Source organism: Pithys albifrons, chromosome 4, assembly GCF_047495875.1.
Source record: "Pithys albifrons albifrons isolate INPA30051 chromosome 4, PitAlb_v1, whole genome shotgun sequence".
NCBI classification, from domain to species: domain Eukaryota; kingdom Metazoa; phylum Chordata; class Aves; order Passeriformes; family Thamnophilidae; genus Pithys; species Pithys albifrons.
In genome coordinates this window covers 75092487-75114700 of record NC_092461.1, presented here as the reverse complement: position 1 = coordinate 75114700, position 22214 = coordinate 75092487, and the positions used below count along the sequence as shown (strand labels likewise).

The 22214-nt window shown below is 36.9% G+C and overlaps 1 protein-coding gene across 1 annotated transcript in view; it reads right to left on the bottom strand.

Annotated features, from left to right (window-relative positions):
* The window catches only part of CDH2 (cadherin 2), a 117458-nt gene that overhangs the window by 3147 nt on the left and 92097 nt on the right, over positions 1-22214 (bottom strand). Inside the window, exons 10-15 of the mRNA XM_071554625.1 lie at positions 20753-21009; positions 19249-19391; positions 17809-18042; positions 17252-17485; positions 15876-16015; positions 5348-5512 (exon numbers count right to left, since the gene is read on the bottom strand). Of these exons, the coding sequence (XP_071410726.1) occupies positions 5348-5512; positions 15876-16015; positions 17252-17485; positions 17809-18042; positions 19249-19391; positions 20753-21009 (1173 nt within the window). The remainder of the gene's footprint in view (positions 1-5347; positions 5513-15875; positions 16016-17251; positions 17486-17808; positions 18043-19248; positions 19392-20752; positions 21010-22214) is intronic.

The following is a 22214-nucleotide window of genomic DNA, read 5'->3' as shown; positions in this document are numbered from 1 at the left end:
AAGTCACAAATGGTTCTAAGGCTTTCTCTTAATTTCTGCTGCTGAAGTACAAATGCAACTTTACTTCTTGGGCAGTAAATGGCCTTATGGTACCTACATCATTCCTTAAGCCTGCCTGTGGGTGACAGACACCCATGTTTTTCGAACACAGGTGACAGGGGAGAATAATAAATATACCACTTGAGGTTAAGGAGTGCTGAGGTATGAATTCCAGGTATCCATGTGTGAAAGTCATTTAGAAAGTTGGTTTGGAGAAGAAATGCTACTTTCCTGCAGTTCTGCCTACTTACAGCCAGCCAGCCACAGGATAACAATTTATTTTAAAAAATCACTGAAAAACCCCTTTTCCTACATCACTGCAGAAATTCTGATACCTATCAGCCATCCATGGCAAGAGAGAAGGCAGCCTCTTTCCATATGGTCTTCCAAAGGGGAGTTGTAATTTATTTTTTCAATTTGCTGTTGGTATCATGATAGCATTTAAAAAGGAAACTGGTTTGAGCTACTCACAAGATAGGATCTCACTAACAAATTCACTGTTTCAAAGGTTGTGCCAGAGGTATAATATGCATTTCATTCAGAGAACGTAGCTACAGGTCTTGTTATGGAGGTATTGATTCAATCACACAGCATAAGTTACACTGACATTTGCCCTTATCTTCTGGTTAAAAATTCCTCAGGTTCCTCAGATAGTGTAAGGACTGAGCTTAGAGTCTAACTCTTCAAATGATAACTAAGCTTTCTACTATGTTTGTGTGGCAAGTTATATACCAAAGAAAGAAAAACTGTGATGCTTACACTTTCCCCTCTTCTAAGCCTATTCTTTGAACATACCTGGTCTACTGCTGTGTTTGCTGTTGGGTTCTACAGCATGTCTGCCAGCTCTGGCAGTCATCTCAGCTTATGAAGCTCCTTTTGGTTTCAGTATTGCCACATTTTTTTTGTTTATTGTGCCATTCCCTTCAGTGGGTGGTATCACAACCTTCTGCATCTGCACAACTGAAAAGGCAACAAATGGAGTTCTACTGATTTTGCTGCCATGGTGTTGCCAGCCACTTCTGAAGAGAGATGCCAGTTTTTGCCAGATGTGTTCAAGAATCCCAGAGCAGCGGAGTTGTTAAGAGTTACTTGGTTTACAGTTTCCTGATCTGAACCCCCAAAGTTTTCACTAGAGAGAGAAGCTCATTCAACAACAGAATTTCTGGGGCACATACTCATGAGCAGAGGAACCTGTTGGGATAGTGAACTGTCACCTTTCCTTGCATTTTTTATACCACCAGTGCACAACAAGCAGTCACATAAGAGCCATGGCAACACAAAGGTTAGCTTGAGACCTAAGACAGTAATCTCACTTTCTTCCTTTTCCTTTTTTGTATTTATTGTATCAACTTTCACTAAAAAGGAGATAAGGAGTAGAATGGAAGAAGCTACAGTGCAAGTTATACTTGCCTTAGTATGTGTAGCATTCTCAATTTCTCTCAAATCAAATGAAAGCAAACCCTTCAAATCTTGAATTAACATGAAACATTAAAAAATCTGATGCTTTTCATTAATCCTACTAACTTAATCAAATTCAGCAGACTTGATGAGAAGGAAAGGAAGGGCAGAGTCCTCTAGGGAAATACATAAAAATGGTTTATATCTGGAAAAATTTTTTAACTTGATAAAAGAAAACAGAAAACACCAAGGGACTCTATTCTGTGTGGAGGTGCACTGTATCAACAACCATTTACTAAGAATGAATTGAGGGTCCTCCCTGTCCTCATGGGATGAGACCTTTAGTTTGTATTTTAAATTTAGTTTACCTCAGGCTATGTCCTCTATTGATTATGAACATATTCTTAGCCACAAACTCTCCACCACAATGTAAGTTACTTGAAATTTCTAGGGACAGTATAGGTGGTTCTTGAGAACAGGATTGACAAAGCTATGTCAAAGAGGCCTAATTTATACTGTCCTGGAAATCCTGACTATTCTAAGTGTTAATTATGCTGCACACTCTGCAGGTTATGCTTTAAAAGGTTCAAAATGGTAAACAAGGTCTATAGAGGATTCTTAATAACACATGACTTATTTCACTGACTTGTTTGTACACTGGACTGGAAGAAAAGGAGGTTTTTCCCTTCCTCTCTTAAATTAGAGATTCATCTATCCATTGAAACAGACAAAACAAGAAAGTCCCTGAGGTCGTTTAAGCTGATGACTGCAAAACATATTTTGACTAGAAGACACCTCTGGAACCTTCTTATTTTAGTCAGTTCATAGCTCTGTATATATTATCTCAACTTTCTAAGTGTAATAAAAAACACATGACTTTTTATCATACTTGTAACTTGTTTTTCAACTGAGAAGTCATTAGAACACTACAAAATACTCTTATGTATGTCTCACTGAGTTAAGTAGATTTAACATAGTGGATGACAGCTAGAAAATAATATACAAGGAGGAACAGAGTACTGTTAAAACCAAAGAAATCCCAAATGATCCACTAAGTCTTTTTCACTTTTTGTTTTATGACTCTGTAATAAAAAAAATACAACAAAAACCCCAACATGCTTGCTTGGCAATGGTAGCTAAACCCTGCAATAACTGAAATCAGTGACCTTCTTTTTTGTCAAAGGCTGGAGTAATTCAGAGGCTAATCTGAACAGTGCTGGCTGTGTGTCTGAAGTCCTGGTGAGCATTCAACAGACTAAATTAAATTCCCGCACATGGATCAGCATTCCAAATGATCAAACTGAGCAGCAACTCTAGGAACAGGGTCAAGTCCTCCAAAAGAGCAGACTGATCTCCAGAATGTTGCATCTTTTCAAATCAAGGGGGTAAATGCAGACTTTGCTGCAGAGGTACTGACAACTCAAAGCCTCTCCTTGCTCAGCTAGGGACTGGGCTAGTTTTGTGGGTGGTTTTGTTTAGAAATGCCCAAAGGAAAAATTACATCTAATAATAATAATGAAGTTGGATGCAGAGAGATATGAACTTTGCTCTTTCTTATCTTGCTATGTTGCTTTTACAGTTCAGCCTATCTTCTGTATGAATTGCCCAAAGAAACATCTGGTACAGGTTATACTTGAGATATTTCTTTCATTTAATTCAAGTAAAACTGCGAGAAACTTACCAAATTGTTTGGGTTAACCTTACCAGGACTGCAGGGGGAATTCTCTGAAGAGAGTCTGAAAACCTGTGCAATCTGAATTGTTTATGCTCTAGATACTGGTTTTCTGTAATGTAACTATAATAGTGAATACTACTGTGAAAGACCTATTTTCCACTCACACCCAACAGACATTTTAGAATCACATTTGCCATGGAAAATTTTAACATGAGACATAAATTAAATTGACACTATTTTAGAGAAATAAACTGCCTATTTTGTTCAGACTTCTGGTAAAACAGAGCATGGACAACTTTTGGGTGGCTACTGTCTTCTGCAGAGAACCTTAGGTGGAATGTCCCACAGTAAAATGATACATTGCTGTGAAATTCTAAGAAAGAAATACCTCATGAAGTGGAGAAGCTAAATATAGGATGCTTAAAACACAGAAACTACCTCATATAGTTTCTTTCAATCAGAGGATAAAATTAATTCTGAGCTAACTTGCAGACAAGAAAATTGCCATGTTTTGTTTAACCTCATATGTATTTCCAAGGTTTATCTTAGAGTCAATGACATTAATTATTTTACTGTGTATGAACAGCTGAGAGAAGCTTTCTTTTTTGGCGGATGGCAAGGGGAAGCATAAAGGGAGGTACTGATATAATACAATAGACAACAGGAAGGAAATGACTCCACACTTGTCTGCACTGCAATATGAACATATTGGGTTAAACCGAGACAGCAAGTATTGTTTCTTCAGTGCTAGGTGTACACACTGATGGTCTTGCCTTCAAGAGTGATAATCTACTGAAAAATAACACTGCAAAAACAGCTTGCTAAGTAATTTAAAAATTGTGGGAGGTCAGACTCTGGCTCCTTTCTGGCTTTCCAGAGAATCACACCATTCCTTGCCTTTGCTCTGTAACAGAGCTTGACAGCCACTTTCAGAACAAGAAAAATCAGGGTTCTTTGTCATTGCCTGCCAGGTGGGCAGTGTCTGGTCACAGCTGTGTAAGAACAGGATGGGAATCTCTGTTTGGAAAAAGATGAGGAAGCACAAGGAATTTCTTGTGTGTCCACTGCCTTGCCCAAGTATGTGGGCCTTTTATTGTCCCATGTCTCCACTATATTCTAGAAGCCAATTCTAACTGCAACATTTAGAAGGGTAAGGCATGTAAAAACCCAAAGACTCAAAATATAATGTCTTAAAAGAGTATGTGTACATTTCCTGCTAGTCAATTTCCTGTAGGTTTTTTTAAAATTGTATCGCTCTATACCATAAAAGGTGCAAACACAATTTTCTGCAGCTTTCTAACACAGAAGACTTTAGCATATTAGCCTGATTTTTCTTCAAGGCAAACAAGAATAAATATGTTGGCAGAAACACTTCTGTAATATGTGTCCAGGTCTAATTGCCAAGGAAGCAACTGGAGAAAACTAGAGAAAATTAACTTCTATTCACCTACAGAATACAGTAAAAAACAGTGGTAAATTTTGGCTTAGCATTCTTTTTCTATAACCAACAAGCACAAGAACACATTTCATCCTACATACCACAACACCAATAATTTAAGACTGATCAATAATACAAATAATGAAACAAATATTTGTAGAAGCATTTTTTTCAGAACTGTGAGTAGTCTGGTATAGTCTGAATCTTAATTACATTTACCTTTAATAGATTAAAGAATCAAAAATAATGCAAAATCTTTGAAAGCTCTATGACAAGTAGTATTAAAAGCACTTACATAACATTTAATTTAGTTGCCCTGCTTACTAATCGTATTTGATGGATTCTTTTGGCCTTATTGAAGGTACTAAATTTCAACTATTATCTGGATTCAGAGGGTAATGTATGAGGAGAATGAAAATGAACTTCTTCCATGATTAAATTACTGTGAATTAATACATGAATTTAGGGTATACTATAATTTTGTTAGTCTGTTTATTACTTGGAACCCACTGAATAATCCTGCTTGAAGATATTGTGGTTGCAGCTGATAACATATTATGAATACAATTAATACAAATGTACAGAAGTTAATTGATATATCTTCCCTTTCTGTTTAAACAAGTTAATTAAATTTGCCTGCACTTTAAAACAATATATTTAGTTCTGTCTAGCAAGACAATTTTAATTGTCTAAGAATGTTTTAAAAAGTTGTTATGTTCTAACATAACAGCTACTCATGCGGAGTAGAAAATAAAGCTTATCAGATCTTAGGAGGAAACTATTTTTCACTCTTCTACCTCGTTAATGAAGTCCCCAATGTCCCCAGGATGAGGAGCAGCTGATCTGACTGGATATTGAGGTTCTGCATGGATTGGCCTTTCATCAAGACGTCTGATTCCAACAGGTTTGATAGCATCTGGTTCCACAGTATCAGGCTGCTGGAGCTGGCTCAAGTCATAATCCTGCAAAATATGAAACAAAAACAGCACATTAGCAGAATTTCAAACCATATCTGTCAGAGGGAAAATGAAGAGGAAAAAAGGGAAAATGCAAAGTATCCTTTCACTTGAAGTCCTATTTTCAGGATTGCAATGCTTACTGAGAATAAGTCACTACCACTGTTATTTGCATACCAACAGGATGTTATCTGATTTATACTCCCTGAATCTACCATTTTGATTTTATTCCATCAGATTTGTAGAGCTTCTTATAAGTTTTCCATTGAGAAGCAAGGATTTGAGTAGTACTATTAAGAGCTAAACACTTTACCTAGTAACAATGATTTACTGCATAGAGCAAAGATGCCAAAGCCAACACTTATTTTCCTAAGAAAATAAATACAATACATTCTGAGCAAAAGGTAAGCACAGTGCTCTGCAGTCTTTTCTAATACCTTCAAAGAATGAATTTAAGACTCCTTGCTGATTTCATGTGGCTTCCATAATATAAAAGCCAAAGAGGGAAAAATGTCATAAGAAGTACAAAGCTCCTCAGATTTGGCCTTAATTCTAAGCACTTTCCAGAGATTACTCATGCATCTGTTTCTTAAGTACTTGATGCCACAATTTCAAACTGTGGCAGACTGAAGAAGTTAGCATAGCACTATGAATTCCAGTAAGCAATATGTATATATAAAAATATTTTAATTAGAACAATGTTTATGCATTTAAGATAGCTTCACCTTAATTCTCTTTGCACAGTGTGATGCACTTCAGCACTGTCACTCACCTGTGCCCTCACTGTTGTCATATCTAGAAGGCAGTCATGCTCTAGGGTGCTATTCAAGAACTATCAGTGGATGGAGGCTTGTGCCAACTCCACCATATTCCGGAAACGCTCCCCCACAAATAATCCAAGCAGTTAAAAAGCATCCTAAAAAAGCTACTTTATCAACCATCAATATTCATCTTTCAACAGTGTTGTTCTGGTAAAAATCTTATTTATAATCATGACTTACTGGAAGTCATCTTTTCAGACAATCAGATTTTTATTAGTTCCTTACTGGCTTCCAAAGCAAGGAATGCAAGCTTTTATCTCTGTTGTTACCTCATGAGATGTAGGTCCTTTTTCAGAGTATGACCTACTGCAACCTCAGACCTAGACTTTTGAACAGGAGAAGTCTGTTGGCAGCAGTGATGGTAGTTTGTGGCGAGAATAGTAACTGATTATCAAATCCTCTACACCTTCTAATTTGTTACCTAGGTCCTCAGATGACTGCACACAAATACATAGTCAAAAAAGGTGGAACAGCTCCACTGAGATCTGAGAACGCAGTTTCATATGCTTTAATTAGATTACAAATTCCTTGGGGCAGAGCTGTAACTCCTACCCTTCGGTACTTCATGTACCAAACAGAATAATAAAAGATCTCCAAGAAGCAGTATGAATCGGAGAAAAGTAAACAGAACAGAACTTTTTATCCGTTTCCTTTTTATTACATAAAATAAATCAAAATAGTTTAGACACATGCTATCAGAAAATCCTATCAAACAGAGAAGAATGTACTTTTTAGAATTTATAAATATGTAATGCAAGTACTTTTCATACCCACCCAAGAGATAAAGGTGAAAAACACCAACAGGGAAAAATGAAAAGTGCTTTTTTTTTCAATTCTAAGCATTTCATTACAAAGGAGTTCAAACTGGAATAGTTAAAACTAACAACATATAAAAACCAGAAGAACCTCTTCGGTCATTTCAAATCTACAAAATGGTTTTTTTCCACCCACACACGTATGTACCAAATTCTGGTTAGTGGTCATACAGAAATGTAAAATGAATCAAGTTAGTCAGTCTAGTATCTTCACACTTAAGGGCATCCTTTTGTGTGTTATTTATAGTTTTGAGACATATCCAGGATCTAATATCTAAAAAGAAAGCAAAAATTGCCATCCCCAAGGTAACAGCAGTGCAGAGTATGTCCTTACATGGACTCCCACTTTGGTTTTCTTTAGGGTAATTTATGACACTGCCATTTAGCCTTCAGTGAGAGGAAATTTATTTTTCAGGTCTGTTAAGTGTCCAGACAGGAAGAGAAGATCTATTGTACTTATTACCCAAGACTCTCAACCCCTTCGTATCCTTAAAATCAATACTAGCTGTACATCAGTTGGGTACGGCCAAGTCATCCACCATCTCCCCAAACTGGTTTAGTGACAGGCAAACACAGCACCATGCAATGGCTCCAGCTGTTTCAACATTCTGTCTGAAGTCAATTCTATTCAATTATTGCAACATAAAATAAAGAAAAATGTTTCAAAGTGCCAGGATATAAGCTCTTTAGGGCTGTTTAGGTTCTTCACTCGGTGCTGCTTTCACAGATAGAAAAGAGGGAAAACTTTTCCCATATTACTCAAAGCTTCCGAACAGACTTTAAGGTTAACCTCAAGTAGAGTTTGTTAAGACAGTTAACAGCTAAATGGAAAAGTGTTACATCATAGAAAGACATGCTGGGGTAGGGTGAGACAACCAGCTAACCAGCTTTGAGCAATGTAAATCTCTTGGTGCAACCACCGGCACTTCTGTCTCTTTCGTTAGCATCTCTGGCATCACTATTTGTCCTTGCTGAAAAAAACCTTGACATCTGTACTGAAACTGAAAAACTTCTGGTTGTTTTAAATAACAATAAAATAAAATAATAAAATAGAGTAACTAAAAAGGCATTTTATCAAAGTTACATCTTGTGAAATCGATGCATGTCAAAAAAACGTTCTCAAAACCCTACTAAGCCCTTCCCCTCCAAGTTGATTACAACGTTGACCTTATTAATTTCACTTAGAGTTCAAGACAACTTCAAGCAGACTTAACACTAGTTCACACCTTACACTCCTGAAACATGAGATCTCAGTGAGACAGTGTTAAATGTCAAAATCAGCTGGACAATCCCTGTAAATTAACTGCATTACCAGATATGAATGCAGAAGTGTCTAGAAACTCCAAAAGCACTTCTTTAAAGAACATCTACACAGTAGTTGAAAGCACAGTCCAAGTATCTCAACTTGAACAGAAGAAAAGGCCATTTTATATTCCCTGGTAATCACCAAGAAACAATCTAATGCAGCCTTCAAAATCTTTTCCTTAAACAACTTCCTCTTGGGCAAGGCAGCTATTCATTGAACAGCGCCTGCATAATAATTCCTCATACAGCAGTCATCAGTTACAGCAGGAGAGATTTTTTTTTAAAGTAACTAGTTTTCTGACTTATAAGTTATCAGATCCAAAAATCTCTGAAAAAAAAAGAGAGAAGATAGACCAGGAAAAAAGAATTCTCAGAAACTTCTAGTTTTATATAGCCTTATTTTTTTTTCTCCTAGTTTAGCTGTTCTAAATTAGAAGATTTACTTGGACAAAAAACTTAAAAGTAAAAATTCTTACAGCAACTGAACTTGCCTTATATGAATGTATATTGGAACATTAACAAACAGAACTGCAAACAACAGAACAAAACTACAACTTACTAAAACTATAAAATGCTATGCATAAACAGGACTGACTTTTTCTGAGACAGGAAAACTCTGAAAATATTGTAATATATTACATCTAAATTGAGCTTTTCACTACAACAGCCTAGTTCCTGGAATCTGACTGACATTCATTAATGACCTATGAATCTGGTTTCTCATTATCTCAGAGCTCTTTATTTTCTGGATGCTCATGGAACTGTGTTATATACTTCTAGGGGTGACTTGGGTTATTACCTTCTACAGAACTTAAGCCTTGGGTAGGTATGAACATATGGGTAATATAACAAAAACCTACACCTGTTTCTCATTCTCAAAGGATGCAGCCTTTGAAAAGAAATATGAAAGTTCAGATCTATCCTCATACAAGAAATAACTTATCATCAGATCACTTAATTTGATGGTATCATTCACTGAACACAATCAGTTGCAGTGGCTTAAGTGCATGTAAAGCAACATTGGCAGAAATTTGCATTTCACCTGTGCCTTTTACAGGGCGATGCCTTGGCATAAACTCTTTTGTTTTAGTTTTTTAAAGAGAATTATTACTTGAAGTACCTATGGATAAAACATGTGTTCTGCTTTGCCTTTGTGTTCCAAAGACAATTACTGTCTACTCCAAGAGAGAAATGGGATATGGAAGCAAGAGAAGAAATATTTTACAGCTGAATGTTCCCACTGAGGTATATTAAAAACAAAGGAAGTGAAAACCAATTCTGCTGTATCTTACCATTCTCCCCCCCACACCCACCAAACATCACCCCAAAAAACTATTAGGAAATAGCACTTAAATTATTGCCCAAATGCTACAAAATGCTCCAATCCACCCTAAATCTTACATTTACTGAAATAATTGGGACTTCAAGAAAAGAAAAGCACAGAGGACTGACTTGATGTAGGTGGGAAGCACTTAAAATGCCTGCACCAACAGTTGCTCTTTATTTGCTACTCCCTTTTAGATTAGTTTCTGCCATACTGCTTTTCCCATTTATTTTTATTATGGATGCATCAGGAGTGTTACAAGTTAATAATTTTTAAGATAACCAAGATGCTAGCTTATCTTTTTGAATAATAAAAAAGGTGAAAGTTAAACTCCAGCTGCTCATAAACACAGTAACAGGCAAAGGTCCTAGTTATGATAAAACAAAACAATTTTGTAATGGAATTATGGAAACATCACTTTTCATATGATGAGATAAAGTTTCACAAAAGAATAACAGTAGATCCTCCACACAAGCACTGTATGAGTCACTCATTCAAAAAAGTGAAGCTAATGGCTTAGTAAGCAAATATCCAAAACAATATCCAAAATAACTACCTTTTAATTATAATACTGTACATTCATAGGGAATATCTTAGCAACTGTTATTTCATTCATTACCTGTAAAATTTCTGAACATAAAACATGTGCCATTCTTAATGTAATGCAAAATAAAAGTTAGAAAGTGAGAGTAAATGATCTGAATAACACTCAGAAGGGGTGATGAAAAACAAAGCATCATCACATGGATTTACGAAGTTTATCAAGTAGGTAAGGACCATTAACAAGATAACAACAGAGGTTATAACAAGATCCATCACAGATGATTAATGTAATCTTAAAACGTAGGCATACAGAAAGTTATGACAATAAGAAAAAAACCAAACCACACATATTTGGAAGGATTACTTAATTTGGTTTTATCTATGACACACAAATGCTGGAACAAAGCTACTCTTTCTATAAATAAGCAATTCATGTTTAGAATTTAAATCCTGTACACATAACGATAAACCATTCTGCTTTTATTTTTAATGTTATTAACACCATTAATATTAACACCATTAATTAACACCATAAATGCTACCATTTTCTTTCTTTACACAAACATGCAATAAAACATGACAAAAAGCAAGCTATTGACTAATGCCAAAAAAAAGAAGTGATAGAAGAAGAACCACGCAGAATCCCCACAAGGAAAACTACTTAAACTATAGCAAAATCATTGCATTGGAAACTTTTGTGCTGAAGAGATTTGAGGGTTAGATTAACATACATGTTCAAAACAGCTCATCTGCAATACTTTCAAAGCGTACACTGGCTAGGGCAACTTGCTTTAACAGGACCACCTGCAGGAGCAAGTATGACTAAAATTCAGACAACATAGAAATGAGCTCAAAGGAGAGGAGAGAATCATCTTGTGCACTGAGATGTATACAAAAGCAATTAAAATGAAAAAAATCAGGCTGACATATGCTGCACATATCCCAGTCAAGTACCCAGTCAAGTGCCTTGATTTAAGTCACACAAATAATGACCCAAGATATGTGATGAAAATGAATTAGTGATGCTTATGTGTTGTGATGTGCTATGTGCATGAACTACGCTGCAGATACGCGCTAAGTGCTTTAATACTCAGCCAACAGCATGGTTTGGTATCCAGACCTGAGAATGGTGTTACAAGTTCACAGCACATTCTATCAGTGGAGAATATTTGTCATTTGTACCTCACACCTCCCAATTTGCTAAACAACTACAAGCTCTAGATCACGTGTCCATTAATAATCAAGACAGTCACTACCAGCTTCATAGTTTGAACCTTGACAAGGCACATCTGTTTCAGAATATAACAAACCATACTGTCCCCCACTTCAATGAGTTTAAAATTAATTTTAGAAAAAAAAAACACAAAAAATTCCCCAAAATTAAGGTTTAACAAAAAAACCCAAAACTAACCATAAAATGAACAATGCTTCTCCCCACCCCAAATCAGTCCCACTGACTTCTGTGGAATGATGCTGTCTCAAAGTCTCTTATGGCCCACCTCCTGTAAGGCAGGTACTAAACTATTAGAAGTAGAAAATAGTGAACAAAATCCCGAGAAGAACCCAAGTCTTTATCTGGAATACCTTTGCCTCCTTTCATTCCTCCCTTAACCCCAACTTCTGCTAGTAAAGTGATCTTTTACAAAACCAAGAAAGAGTTACTGCCTGGAACAACAGTAGTGCTGTACAGCTTTTGGAGCTTGTTTTTCAGCCCTCTTTCCTGAGAAACACAGGTTTAGGTGAAAAAAGTCCAGAACACTTCCAGTCTTGACAATGCTTCTCAGTGGTGAGCACACTGACTTCAGCTATGACCCACAGATCAAAAGCTTTTCTGGCTTAAGCGAATTACAAGCACTTTTCTGAAATGCTGTGGAGATCACACAACATCAGGCTAGAGGAAGACTATAAATCATTCAGGATCCTCAATTTCTTTACAAACATTTAGTCTGTCAGAGTGAACAAAGCTGGTCAAGATGGCACCAGATGGGATTAACAGAAGACGTTCATGATGGAATAAACTGCTCTTTTATTGCATATTTCATATCATAATTCCATGGAATTGCTAGCACAGGAGAAAAAACACAAACACACAAACAAAACCAAACAGGAATTCCACCTTGTTTCTGGCAGTTGCTATGACTCAGAGGAACTAGCTGGAATTTGAACTCATCAAATTTGTTATGGGAGACATTACTCTGATAGAACATACAAAGAGTTTGAAAGGAACATGCTGAACATGCTTTAGATGTTTCTAGGTCTGCCATGACAGCTAGGGAAACTGAAATGCATAGCTTCAAAATAAATAAATAAAACCTCTCAAATAATAAATAACATAAAACCCACAAGTTTAAAAGTAATTTCTTTCAGGATACAGAGCATCCTAAGTTCTATCGCTTACCTTCAAGCTCTACCAGACATATATTTAAGTTCCCTAAGCACCCGGGAAATATGAGGCCACACAGGGAAAAATCTTTTAAGTATTCATCTAGAAAAGCATGTGATTTCAGAAAGTAATTTGCTGGCTATAAACAGAAGCAATGGTAACGATTATGAAAATGTCTGAGGCTTTTAAAATATTGTTTTCACTAAGATTCACGTGAAGCTTTGAGAATTCTCTTTATTTCACTGCATGAGATGCACTCTGGGTTGGATGGCTTGGTGTTTGAGTTACCTTGTGAACTGCCTTCCACTGAAGCTGCTTGTTTAAGTCAGTCCTGAGGGTTTAGGGGACAGTGCATTCTGGGGACAGTGCACCATAAAATGTAAGTAAATACTGAGACAGAGCATTTTCCTCTGACATTTGCTGATGGCTTCTGGATCCAAGATTGATATTAAATAGTTTTTCTTGATTTTAACAGAACAGTGGCAGTTTTATCCTATGAGGCCTCATTCTGAAAATACATTTCTGATGTCAGTCCCATGCTTTTTAGAACACTTTTAACTTTCACAACTGAATGCTTTCCTTGACTTTGACAAAAATGCAGAGATCTTTACAGTCAATACCATTTGCCCACAATGTTCTGCATACAGGTTTGCTTATGCAGTATTTTGCTAAGTCAGAGTTTGCAAAAATGAGATTACTACTTGTAGGAAACTTGTTAAGACATTTGAAAAGCTTTGCATTCCAAATTCTTAAATCTCACATAAAATGCGTGCAAAACCAAATAAAACCCAAAGAAATACAATCTTCCCTCTTTCCCCTGGGCATAGGGGTAAAGAGGGGCCAGGAGGGAACCAAGAAGAAACAAACCTAGAATTTATTATCACCCAGTTAAGCAAGGCAGAATTTAGATTTTACAAAATGTCAAATAAAAATAAGTATAATAACCTCCCTGAAAAGCAAGATAGAACTTATTTACATCACCCACTGTAGATATAAAAAAAATGCCTATGTGAAAAGATTGTGCTCTCTTTCTTCAGCCATTCTGGACAGAAATGAATTCCTAGCTTTGAAGTGATGGTAGAATCTATCCCTTTTTTGCCCTAGTAGCGGTCTAAAACTACAGAAGTAGTTATAAAAGCTTGTTATACTTTGTATGAGCTTTTATTTTCTTTTTCCTGACATGTTTGTTACATTTGGAGTGTTTAAAGATGTTTTAGACCCTCAGAAACTGGTCTACTGCTCAATGGCTCAGGAAAGGAACCAGTGTACCTGAACGAGGCTGGCAGCAAAGATAATTAAATTGCAATAGTGGCTTTAAAATTGCCTTAAGAAAGTAAGTATGGTTTCTGTGGCTAAAACTCATTCAATCTTTTGTAAAGTCCTTAAATCTTTCTGTGTCTAGGTGCTTTCTATGCTCACTGTGTGAAGAAATTATACTAATTTCACATTTCTTACTATTTTATTGCTACTCCGCCCATTAGCAGTTTTTCCTTTCATTGCCTGCACTATGCTCATTAACTGCAGGTGAAAGCTTGCGTTTATGGATGGTTTACATCATGCTAATCTCTACGGCATTCATGGAATGTTACCTCCTGCCACACTATCCTAACTATACCTCTCACAAAGACAGCACTTCCATTTGAGAGGAGAACACTACAAGATGGGCAGAGGAAAGGCTTCAGAGCCATTTCTATTCTACTCTCCTTGTGAAGTGTTACGATGCTTGAAGTGTCTGATCTGCACAATCTCTTCCAACGCTACCGTAGCATCACCTATGACTTCCCAGTGGAATATACTCAGAGAACCTTATTTTGTTATGAGGGTTGTGTGGACAATAATTAAAAATCAAAACTCCACAGCAATTGCTGAACAGATCCTCTGGGGAATTCTGGGTAAGCAAGAGCTGGGGATACGTGAACTGAAACATTCATTCTCATAGCACTGATTTTTCTTAGTTTTGTAAAAAGACTTGTAGCTCTCTTGAACAGTAACAGATGCACAAACAGGATGCAGTTCTTGTACTCAAACTATGTACAAACAACTGGCATATATGCACAGACTCAAAGAGTTGTTTTCACTTTATTTAACAACATAAGCAATTTTCCAAAAGTGCATAAACTGAAGTTTCCTCTGCAAACTGCTTAAAAGGAAGATTATGCAGAAGAGTCAGGAAGTAGGAACAGTACTTGGGGAAATGCAGGAAGCATGGAAATTACGAAGGGGAACACAAATTTCAGACATACAAACAGATGAGCAGAAGAAACTGTACAAGTTTGTGCCTGTGAAGTGAGACACTTTTCAAATAAGTGCCAGATGACAGAGATATGTGGCAGAACTACACTTAATTTTTCAAGGCTTTTAACTGGAAAATTTCTTACGCTCTACTATATGCACTGTTCTCTTTGTAATTATTACACTTACTTCTACCACTAATAATTTGCATAAATCTACTGTTTGTCATGTTCATAAAGCACTTAATAAAAAACGCCTCCGAAGTAAGGAAATCACACTAGAGAGGGGGAAAAGAAGCTATTCTTAGCATATAAACATCACTCCTAGTCCTCTGACATATCAGCAGTGGTTCAACCAGAGGTGACAGGAGAGTAAATGCATATGGCACCTGCCTGGAAAGGTATTTGAATAAACACAGATGTGGCCTGACAGCTACTTGAAAGCTAAATACTTTCCAAGCTTGAAATCCCAGTGGTGGCCAATCTGTCAATAGCCAACATTACTCTATATCTAGAAAGGCATTCATCCACCATCAAGAAAGGGTCTTATTTGGATTAGACACTGTTAGACATTCTGAGCTGGTGATTCTGTATAACAGGATCCCATACAGAGAAGGAAGAAAGTTTACAGACATAAATGAGAGTGGATTTTAACTTTCACTTAAATATAACAGCCTTGGCTGGAATCTGGTCAGAATGTTGTAACAGAACAAGATATTAGTTTTACATCTTACCCAAGTGGCAAGCTATTGGTATATCTGAAACTGCAAAAAAAAAAACCCAACATGAGACAGCAATGTTTTATTTAAAATTTTGAAAATATCACTTATTGCCTTCAGTATTTAATGTAAAAATTAGCTACCTATCATAATATGTCAATGGAAACAAGACAGATCAAGTGCAATAAAGTACAAATCTATGCATAAAAACCACTAATCATTCCTTACCTGATCTTCTTCTCCACCCCCTTCTTCATCATATTTCAGAATGTTGTCCCTCACATCATCTTCAGGATCAATCAAGAGCTGCTTTGCCTGACGCTCTTTATCACGACGTTTCATCCATACTACGAACATTAAAACTAAAACTGTAATACAAAAATGGAAGACACAAAACCATGTCTTGATTCTGATATAAGGCCATGGAAAACTGTATAAATTTAACACCAAGATTTAACAAAAAAAAAAAAAAGCAGCCAAGAAAGTTGGATTTGACTGTTCTGGATAAGTTACAGTTTTTTTAAAATGAAAAATCTAACAGGAGACAGCTTAAGCAAGAGATGTTTAAACTCAGGCCTCTATAGGCAACTGATTTGGAAATCAATCACATATTCAGGGTTGTAAGTCATAAATCCATTCCATATCTGCAAAATAAACTTGTCAAGGAAAGAATTAGGACAGATTATGCCTCATAAACCACTAGATTCAGAAAGGAATCTCTCCTTCAATAAGGCTCTGTTAAATGAATACTTACCACTTTAGAAGTATTTTGTATCAAGGGAACAATTCTACTGTGCACTTGTGCACAGTCATGTGCTTAGCTAGGCTAAAATATATTTATTAAAAGATTATTTCTTTCCATATTTTCTATATTCTAGACTGGTGCACAGTATACTATGAACAGGCTATTCCTTTCCTTGTGTTCCACCACAACTGGAAATCAGTAAACTATAATGTGGAGGAGCACTAGCATCTAATTTAGTACACTGGACAGACACTTAGTCATGATGTTTAGTCATTCCCCTTACTGAGTGCACTTGACACAAAATAAAATACTAGCATAGCTTTATGCAGTACTTAAACATACACATTTTTGTTCCTGTCTACCTGCCTTTCTGTTGGGCCTTATGTGAAGGGCTGTGATGTATTACTTTCCAAAATCATCCAACTTTAATTAATCTGAACAGCAACATTACTAACACCAGAGAACTTCTTAAAACCACTGTTACTTGCTGTGACTGGCATCAAATCACACAATACCAAGCAGCACAAGAGAGATTAGATGTTTGGGGACTAATCACATCTTAAACCTGGTCACTCACTGACGTAACATTACACCCACGGGTATTATTCTCTTTCACAAACTCACTGTGGGGGCTTAACTGCCAGGCAAGTGCTAATTATACCGTATACAGTTATACAGAGTCCAAAACCTGTACAATCAGGAACTCTTCATACTTGTCCAAACCACCGAACCATGCAGCAACAATTCCTGAGTCTTTGATAACTCCCCTTCTTTGTCAAGGTACCTGAGACTTAAATGTAAGATTGTACTTGCAAAAGGAGAATAAAGGAGTCAGGATTTAAGAGAGCTATCTACTCACTGAGCAAGATGATGATACAAAGCAGAATTGCAATGATAGCACCAGTGCCCAGCCCCGCACCAACGATACGGTCAACGTCAGTGCAGTCTCCATTTATGTCACATTGGCAAACTTTCACTTTCAGCAAGGAAGTGCTAGATGCGTGTGGATTTCCAGAATCTGTAATTACTATGGGCACATCGTAGATACCGGCCTCCAGGAACCTGATTCTTAAGGAGAGCTGGGCGTGATCACCTGTGTGTGAAAATAAGGTACTTGTTAAAAAGTAATGTACTACTCATAGGGGTTTAAAATAGTATTGCCAAAAATGACTCATCTTTGAGCTCTGTGTTAACTTTGTGCTCAAACTATATATGACACTCATGTTCACAGTAATCCAGAAGTCTGTTACCCTGTTTTCTTTCTTAAAATTTCCTGTTTGGGGAAATCACACTAAGACGCTTTTCTGTTCCTATTAACCAAATTCATGTGTGTTGTGAAAAAGCAAGAAAACCAAAGTACAATACAAGAAGACATAGTTATTAAAAAATTATTACGATTTCTAAAATGTTAATTACCACTAATTCGAACAATGGTCCAGTTCCTCTTAATACTAGCAGGTGTGTCAGGCAGTTCAAAGGCAAATGGGCCTGCATTTGGATCTATGTCAGGATCTACAGCAGTGATGTTGATAGCATTAGGCTGCAATGTTTCACAAGTTGTGGCTTCTTTTGGATGCACTTGGGGGGCATTATCATTGATGTCCAGCAAGTGTATCTGAAGTGTGCCAGTTCCACTCATTGGGGGTATTCCTTAAAGAAAAGGAAATAGTATTAAGCTGTTTCCAAATGCAAAGTTAATTAAATGAAGCAATACCAACAACATTCAATTACCATGTACACGTTTACCTCAGTTTTGGGATTCTGTTTTTACAAAATCAATCTAACACTGTCACTGCTCCTGATAACACACTAATTCTTATGCAGTCTGTTCTCAGAGAAATGGCTCTACTCAGCAAAACTCAGCAAATAACTGCAGATACACATACCAGGGACTCAACCACTTCACTGACCAGACAGACAGTTAATCTCCAGAGATACTCCACATCAAAAGTTTCAAAGAAGAAGGTGAAAAATTCTGATAGTTTGAACAAATAATTTTGTAACTCTGAAGACTTACAAGCACCCTTTACCACAAGCATGCTATTTAAATTCTTTCTAATATGGACTTTTGGAGTGCTACTTCTATACCTTCTTCCTATCCATAATGAATGTGTGATGCTCCACAAACCATGCTGAAGTCACACATTTATGTGAACATTTGGAACTGAATTTCTGGGTATAATTAATAATGCTTCTCATTCCACCTTCTATAATGTTGCAGTTCCAACTGTATTTTCTGCAGAACAGAGCCAAAGTGTAGAAGCAGTTGATCTAGCTTTCAGTTCACAAAATTTGACCATTTGTCTCCTCTCCAAGGCAAATAGTCCCAGTTTTTCAGTCTTCCCCTCTAACGTGAGAATGCTCCTAACTGTGCCTGTCCATCTTTCTGCTATCACCTATAAATAGTACAACACTCCAGCCAAAATCAAAGGACTCATTTCTGAGCAGTGTCAATTGTCATTAACAAACTGACAATGAAAAGATACTTTTCCCTCTGCACTGCTGCAGCCTGAATGTGGCAAAATATGAAATCACTCTGCCAACATGTTACTCCCCATAAAGTCCGCTCATGCTGTGCACTCACTCAACCTACCACACTTCCATGCAGGTTTTTTGCAATTTTCTCTAAATTCAACATATGTAGCTATACCCGTGCCTTTCTACAAACTCAGAGAATTATTTTTCAGCCCATTTCTCAAGTAGCTGGAAAATATACGAAGTCTGATATGAATAAATACTTCCAACTGGCTGTACTCTAAGTATATCCTGTTTTCTGTCCCAGTAAAGCTGAATGCCATTCAACCACACAAAAGAAAGCTTTTTGGAAAAAAAACAACATACAATATTGATAAATACCATTATCAGAGGCAAGAAACGTTGCATTATACATATTGTTTTGCACATATATAGACTCTCTGTCCAAAACAGCTGTAGTAGTTATTTGTCCATTAACAGGGTCAATTTTCAGCCAGTTTGCAGGATCAGAAAGTTTTGAGTACCTGTGTATTTAATAATAAGTTGAGTTATTTATCTGCCAATGTAGATATTGACAACAAAGACAGTATTAGTATTTTAATTTGCATTCTGAACACATTTTTTGAATTTGAAGATAGTATTTTGCAGATTTCCATTTATCAAACCCTGTAACTAAAGTTCTTGAAAACACATATTAAAATCAGTCCTGCATTTAGATTCTTGATGTGCCTTGCCATGTAAGTTATCATAAAACTGGAGGATTATACACCTATCATGAACTACGTAACATTAATACTCGGACTCAATTAAAATCTACATTAAGGATCTTTTTTGGTTGTTCTATTCTTACAGAGCTGTTCACACTAACTTTCATGCAGTGCTGAGAGCAAGAGAGGTAAAAACTGATGTGTTATAGTTGCACTAACTCACACTATTCTAGTACTTCAAATATCACTTAATTTTCAGAAGCTTTGGTTTTACTTGCAAGTTTCTCATCCTAATTTCAAAGACGAGTGTCATTCTAAACCATCCTTCTGTCTGATAAATTTTCCCTTTGATATTAATCAAGTGTAAGCTCTCTTAGTATCTAAGTCCTCAGGATGTCATGTTTACAATGGTTATGCCCAGAAATGAGCAAAATATCACAATGAACAGCAAATAAAATTGCAATAATCTTGACTTTGGAAGGAAAGACGGAAAGTAAGTTCTGGAATTTCTTCTATATGAGCTAAAAAATAGTATTGGATAAGTTGAGTTCTGACTGCCATAGCTTTGCAGTTAATGACCATGTTTTATGAAAGTTATGAAAGTATGCTTTAAGATTTCCATGTTTTCTCTTCATTTGTCTCATTTACCAAAGTTTTAGACATAAGAAAAGTTATGATCAAATCATGATCATAGCTATCAGTATAAAGAGTCTTCTGAGAGAGACAACAGCAGCATTTTGCATTGCTGGAGAATAAATGAAAAGAAAATCCTTCTGACTTGATCAACAACCTGATGTGGTTTTGCTCCCATGTCAAAATTACTGGTGAATTTAAATTGCAAATAATCTCAGTTCACACAAGCACATGTCTGCTCTGACTGAATATGTTGAGGTGTAACACACACTTTAACACAGATACATAAGTGCATTCTACCTTGAAAAAAGGGGACTCAGGATTACAAGGCGACCCAGTTTCCACATCTATGAATACTGGTCAGGTCAGCTTCTCTACAGCCAAAAACCTATCTAGAGAGAGCTGCACAAAAGCCACCGGATGTATTAGCTATGTGCTATGGTAAATCCAGTCATTTCACTTGTCATCTTTTTTGCTCCCCACCCATTCCATAACACAGATATTGCATTCCCATTGATAAATAGCTGCAAAGTGTTTATACAGACCTTAGAGACGTTTGCTGCATGTAACGATCTGGGTCCTGAGCAGTGAAGGTTGCCAACATGCTACCAGCAAGCAGGCCTTCTTCTTGGCGCACAAGCTTAGGGTTTGGAACAAAATATGGGCTCTCATTCACATCGATGACTGTAATGGACACAGTTGCTGTTGACTGAGGAGGATGCTGAATCCCCTTAGCCAAAGGCACTTGATTTTCCGCAGCTACAGTAAGTACAAACAACCTGTTGGTCTCGAAGTCAATAGGCTGGGAAGAGCAAAGAGCAGGAAGTGCTAATGTTTACCCACAGTAGCAATGGACACACAATAGCAGTTTGAATTTAGAGTACATTTTTAAACATCACTTGTACTGCTTTTCTCAAAAATGAGCATGGGGTCTAAAGAGAACACAATCAATGCATCACCTCAACACAAGACCATGGGCTGGGGTTTTGTTTAGCAGCAGTTTTGAAGTCAGAACAGTTAGAAAGCTTGTCATTCTTGGATTTAAGTTACTTTGGTACTGCCACAAGAGGTAAATGAGAAAACCAATAGTTTAATTGCAAAATGAGGTGAAAACTCCCAGCTTTGAACCAGGCACTCATATGTGCCTCCTGAGGAGCTCTCCTGAAGAGAGAAAGCTGCTTCTTTGTGTTAGAAGGATGAAAGTTTCCTTCAAACAAGTTAATGTTCATACTTAGCCCAACAGATCAGATACTCCCATGCCCTTAACGTTTCACTAGAAAGATTCTTGTTAATTCCAGCTAAGCCTACTTCTGGTATACCTAGGCCTCCATCTTGCCAGTGCAGACAACCTTGTTTGCAGACATCCTCACTGAGCCAGAAGTCTAATTAAAGGAGGAATAAGAATAGATTGAGACTAAAGTTCCTCTGCTATGTGCATAAGAGTGAGGCATTCCTGGAGACCTGAGTCACCTCAGTCCTATGCACTGTACTACTCACAAAGATTCTAGACTTGAAGAACTCCTGTACCTTACAGGGACAGTTAGCACGTGACAGTATGAAGTCAGTGACAGGAGACAATCCAATATTCCTTACAGGCTTACAGATCAACTCATTGCACTGCCAATAAAAACTGTGGGCAGGCTTCCAACTCTTCCCATGTCTGGGCACTTAAAGGAGTGCTAAAAAGCACACTCATACAATTTGTGCTGGAAGACTGCAATGTAACAATTAGTACCTCTGGGGAAGAGCAGTTATAAAACAGAGACAGTTCTTAAAAAAAAAATCCAGTGTGAATTACCCTTATAGCCGTACAAAGTCCTACCTTTTTGCCATCTAGATACTAAGAAGATTAAAAACAAACAAAACTCAAAGAGGAAAAGAATGGGGGAAAAAAAAGTGAATGTTTTGATTTCCAAATGGGAATACTGGCCTCTCACGTTTGGCTTCACAATAGATCGGCCAAAACCAGAGCAAGCCAACTCAGAGATGAGACACTTCTTAGGGGGT